Below are 16,982 nucleotides of genomic sequence, written 5' to 3'. Positions count from 1 at the left end.
ACCCCGCTGGAAGGGGAACCATGAGCAGCGTGTGCTGGCCTGGCCAGGCTTGCCAAGGCTGCTGGGAAGGAGTTAATCACTAATTTAGCCAGTAAATGATTAGCGAGCAGGGACAGGTTGCTGTGAGGAGTACAGGCTCCCAGCAGCCGCAGAACCAGTGGCACTAACAGGGACATCCACGGGCTGGCACATAGTGCCACCAGCCCAGCCAGCTCACACCTCAGGGAGGCAAGAAAGGACAGAAGCTGACGGTCACCCAGATAAAGGCACCAAAACCAAATGGGCCCCTCCGCACCCAGTCACCGGCTGCCGGGCGCAGGCAGGGGTGCCGGTGCGAGGCAGTGGGGCACTGCTCACCAGCACAGCCCCACGGCATCCCTGGCTGTCCCCTGTGTGCCAGGCAGTGCCCACTCGGCTAGCGGTTCCCATACCTGGCACGCAAGGGGTGTAGCATTGCTGCCAGCATCCTTGCACCTGGCTGGCGGGAGGGGAGCTGGGGAGCACAGGCAGCACCACGGTGCGTATGCCACCCTAAAAGTCACCCAAGCGCCGACTTTCCCATGCTGACCCCTGCCTCTGCCCTGCCCCTTGCATCCCCCTCTTGGACTGCTTCGATTCTCCCTGGTAGCCTGGGAGGACAATGAGGTTGGCTCTTCCAGCAAGAGAAACAGAGGAAAAGGCCACTGCAAGGAGGCTGATGTCACCAGCTGCATAAAGGGTGCCCGGGTCACCCACTGTGAGAGTGGGGCTGCTCCAGCAGTCCTGCATTGCTGCCTGTTCTAAACGCACCCGGGGGGTTCGCCCACTGCCCCTCGGCTGCCCTCATGTGCCCCAAATCCTGGCATTACGCAGACAGTGTGTTTGGGCATCCCCTGCTGAGGGTGCACAGCACACTGGGGATGGGGTGCAGAGCATGCCATGGAAGGGATGCACAGCATGCCTTGGATACACTGCCCAGCACACCGGGGATGGGGTGCACAGGATGACAGGGACGGGGTTCTGAGCCAGACCTCAAGCAGCAGCACCCTGGGAGCCCTGAGCACCACCTGCAGCTGCTGAGCTGGGAATGGCCCGTGGACACAGGCTGTCCCCGCCAGGCACAGAGCCCCACTGCTGTGCCACCTGCCCTGATGCCAGCTCCCCCCACTGCAGCGCTGGGCTCTGCTCAGCACAGGCTCATCCCTGAGAGATTTTAGGAGTCAGCATGACAGCACGTGACGGCTCGGGGCAGTCTGAGCATCAACAACGCAGTGACAACCAGGAGAAGGGACAGTGCAAGAGGTGCCACTGTCCACCTCCCTGTGGAGAGCCAGGCGAGCATCCCGCAGCACTGACAGGTGCCCCCAAAGGGTTAAGTCCCAGCTCACAGTTTAGGGTTCGGGGAATTTGATTCTGAGTTCATTTCCACCCAGAGACACAAACTCCTTCATATGGGCCTGACTCAGCCCAGCTGAGCATCTCCTGAGCATCCCCGGGGAGGAGGTTTCCAGCACCGGCTCCCAGGGCCATGCTGGGGCTGGGGGGAGTCGGCTGGGGGGACACGTGCCAGGACAGGGGCTAAAAGAGGGTTATTCCTGGGAGCAGCAACACTCCCAGGGCCGACTCGGGCACTTTGTATTTTCCCCTCTCACACAGGCCAGGAGAGACTGAAACAGGGAAAAACAAATTGAGGGGGGGAGAGCAAAGCCCTGGACAGTTTCCCCTCTTACCGCCCCGTACCCAAACGCACCCTTCGCACAAACGCACCCAAAACCAGCCCAGGGCGTCTCTGCTCCTGGCTGCTATCAGGTTTTACACGGAGCTTATCTGGAACCAACCAGGAATGGAAACTGCTGCAGCACTCCGTGCACTCCCCTGATGCCTGCACCCCGGGCACAGCACTGGGGGCCCCGGCAGGACGGCCATCACAGCCTGGCTCCAGCACCACTTCAAAATCCATCGGGAATATTTTCAGCTACAGATCAGCTCAGAAGCCCGGTCCGGGTGGCTAGGGGACACATCCTGCCACCCCCGCCGGCAGCAGCCCCGTGCAGCTCCACGGCCAGTAGCGCCGGGGACGTGCGGGGCGGCCGGCTGCCCTCTGACTCATGCCATTGTGGGGACGAGTGGGCAGGACGGAGGCTGAGCAGCAGGAAGGGATGAGGCAGCGGAGCCTCGGAGAAACCAGATGGGCCCAGGCCTGAACCGGTTCATCCTCTCCCGCCCTGCCTTTGCCGCACATGGCCTGCCCCAGATGAGTCAGAAGCGCCCGTAGTGCCAGCTCAAGGCTGGGGCACCCGTCGGGGACACGGCTCTCTGCTTCGCCGCCTGCAAGGTGCACCCTGCGCCAGCACCCAGCACCCTGCGGCGTCCCCCATCCCAACTGTGTCCCTGGGGACGGCCCCGGGGATGCTCGGGGGGTGCAGCCCCAGCGTGGCAGCACCCACCCCGTCTCCCAGCACCGCGCCCAGCCCCGGCGGTTGCACAACGCTGCTCCCCTCCCAGCCCAGAGCAAACAAACCTGCCGCAGCAGAGCCGTGCCCAGCGCGGCCGCAGGAGGATCTAACGCAGACCACGAAATCCGTGGGGCCCAAAACGAAGCAGCACACTCAGCGGCAGCTCCCCGGCCTAGGAACAGCCAAAACACCCCAACGGCGCTCTCGACCATGCTTCAGACAGCCTTCACCCGCTGCTCCTGCTCCCCAATCCCAGCCACAAAGCACAGGCTCAGCCTCCTGCATCAGCCCCGCTCCTGTGGCTTGGGGCCGCATCCAGCCCAGCGGACGAGGGATTAGCGTCCAGCTACGTGCTGGCGGGTGTTTTCCTGCAGTGTGGATGCCGGTCTCCCGCTGCTCCCCAGGAACAAGGCTGCTGTGGGACTGCGTGCGAGGAATGTGCATGTGAATAACAAACAGCGTTCAGCGCCTTTGAACGTCTCCGAGAAGCTGGTTGGGGCTGGACTGAGCCCAGTGCAAGATGTCTGCCCTGAACCTCCCTACCCAAACAGCCTCTGAGGGATGGGGGCAGACCCCTCCTGCCCACCCAACCCTGCCTGATCCAGGCAAGACCCTCCTGCCCTGTCCCTTGCCCTTTGAGCAGCCTTGCCTCCAGGGGTGATGCTCCAAAGCCAAGGGGCGCAGCTGCCCACACAGGTACCCCAGCAGGAAACCCAGCCCAAAGTGCCACCCACCTGGGACCCAGGTTCAAACCTACCAGAAGAGGTGAATGCACTCACAGGACAGTCAGGATACATCCCACAGGCAGGGAGGTGGCTGTGGGGAGACGAAGCATCCCCATGGAGCACCTTGACTCAAGATGGATACCACCTGCCAAACCCTGTGCTGGACCAGGACCCACTGCCCTCATCCAGGCTGTAGTCATATCACCCTGCATGTCCCTTGTCCCCCAGGATCCCACCACCACCTGGCCAGGCCTGAGAGGAGCTGCCAACCCTTTGGTGCTCACCCCATAGCGGGTGCTGCCCCACAGTAGAGTGGGACTCAGCATCACCCCTCCCCAGATAAGGCACTGCTCATCCACTGGCACCAGCCCAGCAGCGTTGCATCTGCTCCGGCATGGTGCAACCTGCACCACGGCTGAGTCAAAGCAGGCAGTGCCACTGCAGGGTGCCGTGCCAGCATCCTTTGGGCACCCATGGCACCTGGGAGCTGCAAGACCAGGGGGGTCCCAAGGTAAAGAGGAATCCCCAAGGCAAAGGGGCCAGATCAGACTTGGGCATCTCATGGTCTCTCATGCTCCAGGTGCCAGGGACAGCAGGGACTGAGTGGTCCTGGCTCTGGGATGTCCCAGCAAATGCTTCTGTGCTCAGCAGGGGACAAGCAGCCAGCCCCCTTGTGCCCCTGCCGTGCCCAGCCCTAGGGAGAGAACCTGAACCTGGCACACTCTCCCTCTGCTGAGCTGGCCAGTGCCAGTGGGAAACCCAATCCAATACCACGGGAGGAGACCAAACAAAGACTTTTATGTACATCCAAAAAAAAAAGAAAAGAAAAAAAAAAAAAAAAAAGAGGTATTTGAACAAAACAACCCTGAGCCTGTTCAAGCTCTGCTGCAGCCCCTGCTGCCAGGGAGGTTCCTGTGCCCGGCTCCTCTACAAGGCCAGGGCAGGACAGAGGGTCTCGCCCTGCCTCACAGTGCCCATCCCACCCCATGCCCCCAACACCTACTCCCTCCTGCCCACAGAGGGTGATGTCCTGGCCAAAGGTGGCCACGAGCTGTGTCTCCCACAGCCGAGGATGCTCCAGAAGCACCACAGCCCCTGGTGAAGCATGGACAACCCAGGCTGGTGGGCACCTGCCCCATGGGGCTGGCAGCCAGTGCCCAGCAGCACGGAGCATCACCAGCTCCCTTGCTGCGGGAGGGTGGGCAGCAGCCAGCAGAGCAAAGCAGCTCCTAGGGAGAGGAAAGGCAGGGATGTTCTCCCAAGCAGGAATGCTCCCAAGGCAAGGTTCTGTCCTGGTCTCAGATGATGCCCTGCATGCGTTGGGATCAGAGGAAGGGACTCAGAATGCTTCCCATGGCTGAGCCACCACCATTTCGTGTGCCTGGGGGCTGGCAGCCCTGCTCTCCTGCCCCACGCAGCAGCACTGAGGCCACCCCCACTTTGGGGAACATCCCTTCATGCAGGGAAACCCCCAAAGGGGCATCACGCCTAGCACTGAGCAGAGCTGGCAGAGAGGGGAAGCCAGGACAAGTGTTCTTTGCCCCGCAGAAACTACTAGCATAGCAGGAGGGGAAGGAGGTCCTGCTCCAGGTCCTCTGCCAGCACCAGGGCAGAGCATCCCATCCATCCCTGCTGCATGGGGACAGCCCACCCTGGGGACTCCCACAGCAGAGGGGTCCAAGACCCCAGGAGGAGGGCTGGGAGCCTGGCTGCAGGCACGAACAGATCCCTGCCAGGGAAGGGCACAAAGGTATGGAGAAGGGCAGGAGGGCACGGAGAAGGGCACCAGCCAAAGCAAGGACCTGCACAGAACGCTACTGCCCTTTCCCTTTGAAAAAGGGGAAAAGGTGGAGTTTTACTCCTTCCTCCTCCTCTGGTCCAGGAGGCTGGGAGGAAGTCTGTTTGCAACGAGCAGCTCTGCTCGGCCCCTTCCTCCCCTCCCAGCCCCCCCTGGCACCGGGCTCTCCATAGAGCTGGCGTGGGCACATCCAGGCATGGGGCAGGGCTCAGGGCTGGCGAGGGGGCACAGCTGCTGCCTGGGGATCTCATGGCTGGGCACCACTTGGGCTCTGGGTGCTGCAGCGATGCCTTCTGCAGACTGGGCAGTGGGACCAGACCTCGGTCCTGTGCGGGTGCTCAGCCTTGCGCTGGAGAGCTGGTGCTGGCCTGCCTGCAGACTGCACCCCGGCAAGCTTCCGTGTGGATAAGGATCCCTGGATCCCTCCAGCCCTCCTGCCTACTGAAAAGCTCCAAGACATGCTGAGCCCAGGGTCCTGGGAGTGTGGACGGCAAGAGCCCCATCCTGTGAGCAGACAGCTTCCCAGCTTCCCCCCATCTCCCCACTCGTTGGGAGCACGGGCAGGGCCACTGCCGGCTGGGTTGTGAAATAAAGCCTGGTCACAGGATGCTGTAACAGGGATAGAAATGGGACGGGTGGGTCCCACACTGCTCCTTCCCCATGGGCTGGACCAGACTTCTGCCTGGTTTGTCCATGAGATCCACCACCCATTGCATCCTCATGGACCAGGGCTGTCTAACCCTGGGCTCTGTCGGTGGCTATTTCGGTGACTGTCTCCAAGCCCACGTGGCACCTTTTCTGTTCCTAGCACAGGGCCGGACCAGCAGCACTGTGGCTGTGGCAGAGCCATGGGTGGGAGCCAGCGGCTTGTTGCAACCTGCTGTGGGGCTCAGGCAGAGGGACGGGAGCCCGTCAGTCCCCAGGAGGGTGGGATAGAGCTGCAGTGGCGTGCCAAGAGGCGCCAAGCCTCCCTGGGCTCCGAGCCAGCCTCTGCAGCGACCTGAGGGCAGGAGGGAGGCAAAGGCTTGGGGAACTCCAGCTCTTGGCTGTGCTTCCTTCGCTGGGTCGCTTCAATGGGTTTAGGGGTGTCCGATACTGCAGTGGCAGAGGGGTCCTGGTCTGCGGGGTGCTTGTCTCTCCCTGGGCTGACCCAAGGGCCAAGGAGAGCTCTCGGCCATGATGCCAGCTGTGCTGCTCCTGTCCCCAGCCCTCCTGCTCCCAGGCAGAGCAGGGATGCCCTCCATGCGTGTCCCAGCCTGCTCAAGGCAAGGCTGGGGGAGGCAGGGAAAGACCCCTGGGAGGGGAGGCAGGCGCTGCCTCAGGGCTGAGCACAGGCAGGGCCAGGAGGGCTCCTGCCTCCTGCCCACGTGGGAAGGCCACCGGCACAAGAGGCCCCCGAAGCCAGTGATGTCCCCTGCCCCAACACGCTGGCTCCGAGCGAGCCCCGTGCCCTGACATGACGGCTGCAGGTAAGCCCTGGCTTGCCAGAACCAGCCCTTCCCCGCTGGCAGGGAGCCCTGACATGCCAGGGGAGTTATTTATTTCACAATGAAAGAAGACACACACTTCATTAGGAGAAACCACTTCACATCTCCAGCACATTACAGCACCGATCCCTCAGAGCCTCCCTGCATTGGACCCCTCCCAGGGCAGGGTGAGGGTGTCAGCCTCGAGACCAACCACAGAGCACATCACCAGCAGCCACCACCTCCCGCCCTGGCTGGAACTGATCTGTGGTCAAGGCTAGGAAACGAGCATCACGCTTAAGGAAGCCATGCAAACCTCTTCCCACTGCCAGTAACTTTCCCCCTGTGGCACACAGCAGCCAGGCGCCTTTCCATGTTTGCTGGGCACCTCCGGACCTGACCCGCAGCCTCTCCTGCCCACACTCAGCCTTCCAGCAGTGGGATGCTCCTCGGTGGCATTGCAGATACGCAGCCACTGATGCCCAATAAGGCTTGTTGGAGCAGAAAGGCTCCGGGTCCCAGCACCAGGGGTGAAGCTCAGTGTCACCTCTGCCATTGTTGTGTGGGCAGGTGTCTGTAGAAGTCCCACCCCAAATTAACAGCTAGTTTACTCAGTAATTAACAGGTTGGCGACTCCCTGGAGATACCAGAACAAGGTGTGAGATCCTGGGGACCCTCCCTGCACTGCCACCCACCTCCACATCCCTCTGGCCACAGAGGCACCCAGCAGCTCCTGCTGCACCCCTGGGCTCTCTCACCCGCCAGGTGCCTGGGACCACCAGCCCCATGGAGCAAAGCTACCCAGCTCCTGCCAACCACACTCCACCTCACCCTCCTGGAGAAGTGGTCCATGGGGCTGGGACGCGCTAGGGAAGGAATTATTCCAGCAGGAGGAAAGAGCTTCATGGAGTCCTGTGCTGAAGGCGCTATTGCCTTGGACATGAGGGGACACTGTGCAAAAACCCAAGACACCCCGTGACATCCTGGCTTTCCTGGGAGCCCTGGCAGGACACCCCATGCCTACCACCCTCATGTCCCCAGGTGATGGTGCCTGTACTGGGCATCCTTGCACAAGAAGAGGAGCCAGCCCTGCTCCAGCCTACAAAGCAGGTCAGAAGCAACTCCCAACTCACATTTGGGAGGAAGAGGAGGAGGAGGGCAGCTGAAGTGTGTTGACAAACAAGCTGGGTGACTCAGTCCAGGATGACATCCAAAGCTAGGCGACAAAAGAAAGCATTTACAGGTCATAGAGACCCTGGAGAAAGGGATGCAGGAGCTGCAGGCAGCACCGCCTGAAAACCACCCCAGTGTAGATCACACCCCCTGGGCTGCCCTGCCAGCCCTAGCGCAGCAGAGAATCGTCAGTGCTGGCAGGGACACTGCCTGCAGGCCTGCTCAGGCAGCAGGAGAGCAGTCCAGCCCCACCAGCACCACCGGTGGGAGGAAAGACCCTGGTCCTGGGCCACCAACACACAAATCACGCGCCTGTGGCTCATAACCTCCAGGAGGTGTTGGCATCAGCTTCACTGCAGCCACTGCTGCGTGGGCTGGGACAGGGCATGGGACCGTCGCAGCACGGCTTTGATGGCAGAGGTCCCAGCACAGAGGGGACTGCACTGTGCATGGCACAGGAAGGCTTTTTGCCACCTCCCTCCTGCCTTTAAGGCACTTGCAGTGCTCAGAGCTCCACTCCCAGCATGGGGGAAGATCTGGCCCAGGCTCTCACCATCTCCCCACAGCCCCAGGGCTTGCTGTGTGCCCAGCCAGCACAGTTCTGCCACTGTAAGGGGGCTGCAACCATGGGGAGCATCACCAAGCCCAGGGGGCTCCTGTCCCTGCTGCAATTAGGAGTCACATCACCCTGGGAAGCCACTCCAAACTCCCCAGAGTTGGGAGGACAACCGGGAAAAGTTTCTTGGAGAGAGGATAGATCGTTCCCTGGGTGCCGGCAGGAGAAGCAGCAGCAGAGAACAGGCCGCGCTAAGCAGGAAAACCTGGAGTTTTCCCCGCCACGTTGCTTTGCATGCCTGACAGCAAGTCGTGCCTTGCCTGTTGGGTTACGGCCCCTCCCAGCTCCAGGGGCTTTTCACCCATCGAGGAGCCCGGGCGGAAAGCGGAGAGGTGCGTACTGAACCCAGTGGGCTCCAGCGTCTCCCAGGGAGGTGTCCCAGTACAGGTGTGGGTCCCCCACCATCCTCACCCTGAACCTTCAGAGCTGCAGCATGGCACAGGACACATACCAGCACAGTCTCCGTAATCCTGTCTCATAGGAATCCTATTTTCACCATGAAAACTCATCTGCAGACCCCGGAACCCCCTAGGCATGGGCTGAAACCCCCCTGGTGTAACAGCTCGGCTCCTGCCAGCATGCAGCCATCCAGCCTGGCCTCGCACACACCCAATTTCTGGCCCAGCAGAGACAGATTCCTGCATAGGAAACCCAGCCAGGCTTTTCCTTGTTATTCTTCAGGATTAAGATCACAGGGCTTGGCCGGGGAGCTCTCTCTGCACGGAGAACCAGCAAGTTAAAGGGAGATTCGGGATGTGCTTCGGACCCGAAGGTGCTGCGGTGAGCAGCCGCGTGCAGACCCAAGTTGGTGCAACCTCCCGGATCGGCGGCGGCGAGCTTTTAACTACGCAACACGAAAACCCCACAGCATGTTACAAGCTTTCCTTCAAAGCTCGGAAACCTGCTGGCGTCCTGCTGAGCCGCATACCACGTAAGCATTCCTGCCAGCCGGGCCAGGACGGCGGGGCCTGGCAAGGCAGATGGGCTCCACCACACGCTGCAAGACATGGAGCCCGTGTGCCGGTACCACGGCAGCAGCACCATCAGCGCCGGACCCGCAGCCGCTTTTTCCCCAAAGTCCTTGGGGAAAAGGACTTTCGAGCTGCTCCAGTGGCTTTATGGTGGAGATGGAGGAAAGATACAGCAGAGCCACCTCCAAAACCCTGGCGCCCCTTGAGCCCTCTGCAAGGCGCACAAGGTCCAGCACGAAGCCAGCACACTCCTCCGTGCCACCCAGCTAGGTGCGGCTTCGCGGGGGGGTTGTTTAACCCCCCGGAGAGGTGGATTTTTCAGCCTGGGGGGCTGAAACCGAAGCCGGCACACGAAAGGGCTCAGAGGTCGAGTCCTGCCTGCTTGGAAGCCCCGGGGAGCAGAGCGCCCGCATCACAAGTGACGCAAGGTGGCTTGGGGGGGGGGGGCACAGCACCCTGCCAGAGGGGTGACCCCACTTACAGGGGTCACGCGAGTCCCCGCAGGCACCAATTAGCAGCCCTGCCGCCCCCCCAGCCCTGGCTCACACAAACCCCTGCCTGTCCAGAGCCATAATCCCACGTTCGGCGATTCCCAGCCAGCCCTGAGCAGACACCCCGCCGGGGGCACAGGCGCTGCCGACACCCCGGGACAGCCGGGCTCTCAATAACCACATTGTCACCCTGCCCCGTCCCACTGCGGCAGGGGGGGGCTGAGCGTCCCGCCCGTGCCAGGGCAGGCTTGAAGCATCCCAGTGAGACTCCAGGGGTGCAGCCAGTCCTTACTCCCACCCCAGAGCCCCTGGGGGGGCTTCCCTCGGTACCCCCCGCTGACAGCGGCTTCCCTGCACAGGACCCAGGTTGCCAGCATCCCCCCGGAGCCCAGCTCCCCCCTTCCCTCCCCACCGCCCGGGGAAGCTCAGCACACGAACACGCTCCCCGCTCCTCGGAGCCAACACAAACACCCCCGGCACAACCCAGCCTTTCATTTGGGAGGCAGACAGGCACCTCGGGTACCCCCCCCACCCCCACCCCCGGGCTGTGCCCAGCCAAGGGGACAGGCAAAAACACAGAGAAACTGCAACGTGGTGGGGGAAAAAAAAAAAAAAAGTTTAAAGTCCAGGAGAAAGAGGCAGAGCAGGCGGGGGGGTCCCGGGAACACGGGGAGGGTGTGTGCCCAACCCGCCCCCCACCCCGGAGTGCGGCGAGGGATGGGGACAGCCCGGCTGGGGCAGGGGGAGGGGGCAGCGCGCCGGGGGCTCACCCGCGATGTGCTGGCGGCGACCCTCGTCCAGGTGCGTGGAGACCACATCTCCCATGGCGAGCGGAGCCGGGCCGGGCCGGGCGGCGGGAGGAGGAGAGGAGGAGGAGGAGGTGGAGGAGGAGGAGGAGAGGAGGAGGAGGAAGGCAGCGCCCGGGGCGGTCAGGCAGCGCGGCGCCCCATGGCAGCCCCGGCTCCGCCGGCCCCCCCCGGCCCCTCCCCCCGCACCGCCCCGGCCGCGTCAGCGCCCGGGGAGCGCCGCGCCGGGGGGGGAGTGTGTGTGCGGGGGTGTGAGGTGGGAGTGAGTGTGAGTGCCTGCGTGTGTGAGTGTGTGTACGTGTGAGTGTGAGTGCCTGCGTGTGTGTGAGTGTGTGTGAGTGTGAGTGCCTGCGTGTGTGTGTGTGAGTATGAGCATGTGAGTGTGGGTGTGAGTATGTGTGTAAGTGTGTGTACGTGTGTGTATGTGAGTGTGTGTGCATGCGTGTGTGTGAGTATGTGAATATGGGTGTCAGTGAGTGTGTGAGTGGGTGTGCATGCGTGTGAGTGTGAGTGGGTGTGCATGCGTGTGAGTGTATGTGAATATGTGTGAGTGTGAGTGTGAGTGCATGCATGTGAGTGCAAGTATGTGTGTCAGTGTGAGTGGGTGTGGGTATGTATGCACAATTGAGGGGGGTGTGATGGGGTGTGAGTGTGTGTGTGCACGTGTGTGAGTGTGTGTGTGTGCACGAGTGTGTGTGCACATGTGATATGTCTGTGTGGGTGTGTATGTGATTGTATGTGGGGTGTGTGTACAAGTGTGTGTATAAAAAAGCGTGTGTTTGTGTGTGTACAGGCCTGTGTCCCATTGCCTGTCCCCTCGCTGTAATTAGCTGCCCTGACACTGCCGGGGGAGGCCCAAGGAGGGCAGCTGCACCCCCCACCAGGCTGCACCCCCCCACCAGGCTGTGCCCCCCGGGTCTGGGTGCCAGGGAGCACCTCAGCCCCCCCATGGCTGCGCCCGCGGGTCCCCAGCCAGCCCGTGGCTGCTGGCACCAGCCAAACCAGCTCAGTCCCGGCACCAGCCTCCCCTACTCCTGACAGCCCTTCACCCGGCTGTTGCGGACCCTCCTGACATCGCTTCACCTGGCCATCGCCGACCCTGCGTGCTCCTGCTCCCTGCAGCCCTGCACTCCCCAGCGCCAAGGTGGATGGTGGCCCTGGGAGCCGGAGTGGGGCCGGGGGTGGGGGTGGGGGGTGGGGGGGTGGCAGGCAGGGGGCCTCCCTCCCCAGCCTCTGGGCAGCCCACGTCCTGCGAGGGAATGGGATGGAAAAACTCAAGTTGCCTTAAAACACATTCCATAGATTTTGGACCAAGAGCTGTTTGGCTCCACTCGCCTGGGGTGGGGGCTGGCATCCCCCGCACCAACCAGCTGGGGAGCTGGAGGGCACAAAGTGGGATACTGGAACCAGTAACGCTCCACCGATCCAGCCAAAATCCACTGGCACACCCTGCGTCGGAGCTGAAGGTCACCCGGCCGGCTCCCCGGAGCGCTGCGGGGAGGTGGGTGAGCTCCCACGCCGGGGCTGCCCCACCGGGGAGGGAAGCCGCGGGGGCTGGGGAGCTGGAGGAAGCGGTGGGAAAGCTCCTCCTTCCTCTGCTCTTGCTCTCCCGAGAGCAACATGCGGAAACAGCCCTCGCAGGATCCTCCACGCGCTGCCTGGGCAGGATCCGGCGATCCGGCTGGAGGAAAGGCCTTGCCTGCATCCTTCCCAGACCCCTGGGCACAGCCAGCAGCCGGGCTGTGACCAAGGGAGGAAGAGGAGGAGGAAGGGGGAGGACGTGGTGGTGTGGCCAGAAAGTTCAGGCTGTTCCCAGTTGGCAGCTCCAGGGAGTAGCTACCGAGGTGGATCCATGCCTTGGGCTTGCTCTGGTCCCTGGATGCTTCCAGACCACTGAGAGCCTGGGCTTGGCAGGGCTTAGCCACGGCCAGGTTGCTTGGCCAGGTCCAGGCCAGCCGGCATGGAAACGGCTTGGAGGCTGCGAGTCTTTTCCTGGGCTGGACTGTTTACCCGGCGGCAGGAGCGGAGAGTGGAGGTGGCCAGCCTGGAGCGAGGCATCCTGTTTATCCTGCCTGAAATAGCTCTTTGCAGCCGGCCGCAAGCTGCTGGGCTGGGGAGTGGGACAGGAGGCTGCTTGCACCTCTCCCTGCCAGCTGCCACCACTCCTGCCCTGAAATGGCACCCAGCACCCACCCAGCACACCCAGGGGGAGCCAGGGGCTCCTTCCCTCCCACCGTGCCGGGATGCTGCCACCCTGGGGCTAAGCATCCTCCTGAGTGGGGAGGCTTACAGGTACTCCCACGCCAGGCTGAGCTCTGCTAAAGCCAAACACTCAACACGATGCCAAAGAACATCAGGACATAATTCACACCCAGATGCCACCCTGCACCTTCCCCAGCACCCGTGGGAGCAAGGGGGGCTGGGGTGTCCCCTGGGCTGGGCTCACCCCCCGAGGATGCCCACCATGCATCAGCCCTTTCCATCTTATCACAGTTTTTACCCCCACAAGACATTTAAAAGGGAAAATGATTCCAAAGCTGAAATATTTGCCTTTTTTTCTTTGTCATGCCTTGTAAGAAGGCTTTACCCTTAGCAGTGGGTTTGTTTGCAGTTTGTTTGCTTGGCCAAAATGCTGTTGAAATCAAGGGAATCTCGTGGGAAATTTAGCTACAGTGAAATCTCATTTCCAACAGAAAATTGTTCCACTGGAGACTTTTAAACACTTTCCCCATCACTGATCCCCGAGGAGTCTGGCTCTGAATTAATTTGAAAGTCTGCCTTAGTGGGGTGATGGTATTTGAAAGGTGGGGAAAATGCATCCACCTCCCTCAAATCGAAAAAAAATGTCGATGTCTACCCACAGTAATAACTCCATTATTATAAACCAAGCTTCATTCCTTTAAAAGAAGCAATGTATGGAATAGGATTTAGGCAGTGCGCACAGAGTCCTGCTAAATAGGCCAAGAAAGTGGTATAAACCCCTTATTTTTGAAAAATCCATCCACATAAGCACTGGAGCACTACATACTGAGCCATTACCCACCTCTTTTGCCCACTGATGTATTTCTTAAATAAAAAGCTAAAGCAACCAATGAAAAGGTAAAAAATAGAGGCCATTGATATTGTTGATTTGCAAACAGAAAGGTTATATTTGTGGCATGCAGAAATAGCATGTCAACAGAGACTGGAGGCTACAGCACAGACACAGAGGCCATTTCTGGGGCTTGAAAAACCACCTGAAGATGGGCACGCCACTCCGGCACCGCTGGTGCTGGGTGGTGATGCAGCGCTGGGCTTTTGCCACACACTGGCTGGTGGCAGAGACAGGCTCAGCTGCTAAAGCTTGTGAGGGGGAAAGAAAAGGAGTTATCTTAAGGGTTCTGTTATAATAGGAGGCGTTTGGAAGCTCAAAGCTCAGCTGCGGCATCACGCTGAGCACTTCTCGATGTATTCCCACGTGGCCATGTGCAGAGATTGTCCCTATGCAGTCTTGGTGGGGATTTGCTCTGTCCCTGCTGCCCCACTGGGTGCCTGAGGAGGATGGGGACAAGGATGGGGTGGGGACAGGGATGGGAATGGGGATGGTTTGTCCTTCCTCTATTACTGCCAGTTTCTGGGAGTAGCATGGGGCAAAGCCCTGCTCAAGTGTTGAGCCTGTCCTGCCATAGCTGGGCAAGGGGTGCAAGCCCCCCAGTGCCCCAGTGCTTTCCTGCCACCCCCCCAGCCCCATCCTCCCCCAGGACACCTTTAAATTCATCCCTTCTGCACTGGCTGTGTGCGAGGGTGGCTCGCTCCTTTGGCATGATGACAGGCAGCAGCGCCTGTCCGCCGGCTGGGACATCATCCCACGCTCCTTCCCCACATCCCTCAGCAGAGGCACCTGCTCTGTGTGCTGCTGCTGCTGCCGCTGAGGCTGGAGCTGAGCCCTGCTGAGTTCAGGAGCCCTCTGCAGCCCTGAGCAGAAGGAAACCAAACACAGCGGCTCCTGCACCACAGATGATGCTTAAATGGGTTTATCAAGCCCGGCCCCGTGTCTGCCCACGTGCCCAGGCCATGAGCGGACCCAGCACAGACATCCCTCCAGTTAGAGACTGTGGAAATACAGAGTTTTAAAAAATTACACTGTGATAAAGTCTAATCATCCCAGCTAATTACATCTCACAGAGCAGATGGAAATAGTGCTTATCTGCCTGGAGCTGGCTGAATTACCCTAGCTTCGAAATGAAGGATTTCCCTGTGAAAATAAGCCTGGGAAAACAAACACTGTCATGGTTTCAGGCAGCTGCCCGGGACCACGGTGATGGCAGCAGCGATCTGAGGTAGTCCCTGAATCGGCAAAGCCCTCAAAGCACCCGTGAAGCCTGAGGCTGGTGTAGAAGTCCACCATGATGAGCAAAGTACTCCAGACCTCTCCTTCACCTTCCCAGGGACCCAACACAGCTGGACGATCCTGATGCCCCAATCCATGTCCGTGAGGGAGCATTTAAAAAAAAAAAAAAAAAAAAAAAAAAGAAGTTGATTGTTTGGGACACTTTTGTGTTTACAGAAGTCAAACTAAGCCTGCCAGAGTCAGCATGCTCAGCTCCCTGCCCCTTCGGCTGATCCCCCTGGGTTCGGTACCCATGGGGAGGATCACCCCTGCCTTGCTCCCTTTGGATTTCCCACGCAGTCATTATCACGGTGTAAAATCTGACCTCTTAGCAGCAAAGGTGGTCAGTGCACCTGCAGAGCACCCAGAACAGGCTGTTCCCCATCCCTTACCACCTCCAGGACCTGCTGAATTCCTGCAACCAGGGAACACAGGAGTACATTGCAGGATAAGGCTTTCAGCCCAGTAAATATTTATTTCCCTTTCTCTGGCATAAGGAGCAATCAGCAGTTTTCCTTTCACTTTCATTGACCCTGGGGCCAGGATCTGTTTCCACCTCAGCCAGATCACCGGGAAACCTGATCGCTTTGGGGGAAGAGCCTGGAGGTGCTTGCAGGCAGGACGTGCAGCCTGGGGGGTTTCAGGCTGTCCTTTGCAAATAGAGCTGCATGCATTTCTTTGGTGGTGCTGGCAGCCAAGGCTCAGGTCCCTATCCACGGGGGGACAGCCACATGCAAACCCACCTGGGGTCACCCCTAAGGCCTCGGAGGTGAATAAGACATGTCCCTGGTAAGGGACTCTGCTGTGGCACAGGGTCTGAGCAAGCCAAGGTTGGGCAGGAGGGAAAAGCACCCCTGTCAAACAAGAGTGTGAACGTGTCCTTGAGCGCAGGGGGCTGCTCACCTTTGAGCAGTGGTCTTGGTGCAATTAACAGCTGTATAATTGCAGCAGTAAAACTTCCTTCTGCTGATAAAGACAAGGGCAACTCTGCGTAGCCCTGCAGAGCAGCAGTGCAGTGCTCGTGGCTCCGGGGATGGGCCCCATGGGTTGTTGCACCCTCAGTTCCACCGACTCCAGGGGGATTTGCTGTGCCGGAGCAGCGCTCTGAGATAACAGGGTGACTAAGCAGTGCTGAATCAGGCCTGCCACGACCCCGGCTTTTGCTGAATCAGGGCCAGAGCCGGGGCAGGGCAGGATCAATAACCTCCAGCCCCAGCTCCAGCCTGGTTCTGCGCAGAGGGATGGAGAGGACCAGCTCCAGGCCTGGCCCTGGCCGGGGAGAAACTGGGACCCTGCAAAAAACCACAAGCCAGTCCCACGGGGCTGTGGCAGGTAGCACAGAGGTCGGGGGGTGCTCGGGACGTTCACCCCCACTCACACACCCCGTGGGTGAGCACCCACCCACCGCGCCTGCGAGCGCCGCGCTGCAGGGAGCGGGCGACGGGCCCAGGGACCGCAGCCCCCGGGGCTGCCCAGGGCACGGGTGGAGGCGGGTGGCTCATGCGGATCACCATTCCCCTCTGCTGGTCGGGACTGGGATAACTGGTCGCCGCCAACCAGGCGGAGGGTGCGACAGCCTGGCTGCCTCGGCACCAGCACTGGCAGCGGCACGGGCGTGCGTATGGCATGGGCACAGGTATGAGTATGGCATGGGTGTGGGTATGGCATGGGCACAGGTATGAGTATGGCATGGGTGTGGGTATGGCATGGGCATGGGTATGGCATGGGCATAGGTATGGGTATGGCATGGGTGTGGGTATGGCATGGGCACAGGTGTGAGTATGGCATGGGTGTGGGTATGGCATGGGCATGGGTATGGGTATGGGTATGGCATGGGTGTGGGTATGGCATGGGCATGGGTATGGGTATGGCATGGGTGTGGGTATGGCATGGGCATGGGTATGGGTATGGGTATGGCATGGGCACAGGTATGGGTATGGCATGGGTGTAGGTATGGGTATGGCATGGGTGTGGGTATGCGTATGGCATGGGTGTGGGTATGGCACGGGCACAGGTATGGGTATGGCATGGGCATGGGTATGGGTATGGCATGGGCATGGGTATGGGTATGGCATGGGTGTGGGTATGGGTATGGCATGGGTATGGGTATGGCATGGGTGTGGGTATGGCAT

The 16,982-nt window shown here is 60.6% G+C and overlaps 1 protein-coding gene across 2 annotated transcripts in view; it reads right to left on the bottom strand.

The window, feature by feature from the left end:
• LOC121093908 (protein Niban 2-like) overlaps positions 1–10,652 on the bottom strand; it is a 31,434-nt gene extending 20,782 nt beyond the window's left edge. Inside the window, exon 1 of one of the 2 annotated variants that reach the window (XM_040606858.1) lies at positions 10,446–10,652. In XM_040606858.1, the coding sequence (XP_040462792.1) occupies positions 10,446–10,500 (55 nt within the window). In that variant the 5' untranslated portion in view covers positions 10,501–10,652. Of the gene's footprint in view, positions 1–2,500; positions 2,615–10,445 lie in introns of those variants that run through there. The other variant, XM_040606859.1, reaches the window with a different exon arrangement.
• Positions 10,653–16,982: the final 6,330 nt, after the last annotated feature.

This window comes from Falco naumanni, chromosome 9, assembly GCF_017639655.2.
Source record: "Falco naumanni isolate bFalNau1 chromosome 9, bFalNau1.pat, whole genome shotgun sequence".
Taxonomy (NCBI): Eukaryota; Metazoa; Chordata; class Aves; order Falconiformes; family Falconidae; genus Falco; species Falco naumanni.
The sequence above is the reverse complement of the archived record's forward strand: the minus strand, read 5'-3'. Positions and strand labels throughout refer to the sequence as shown.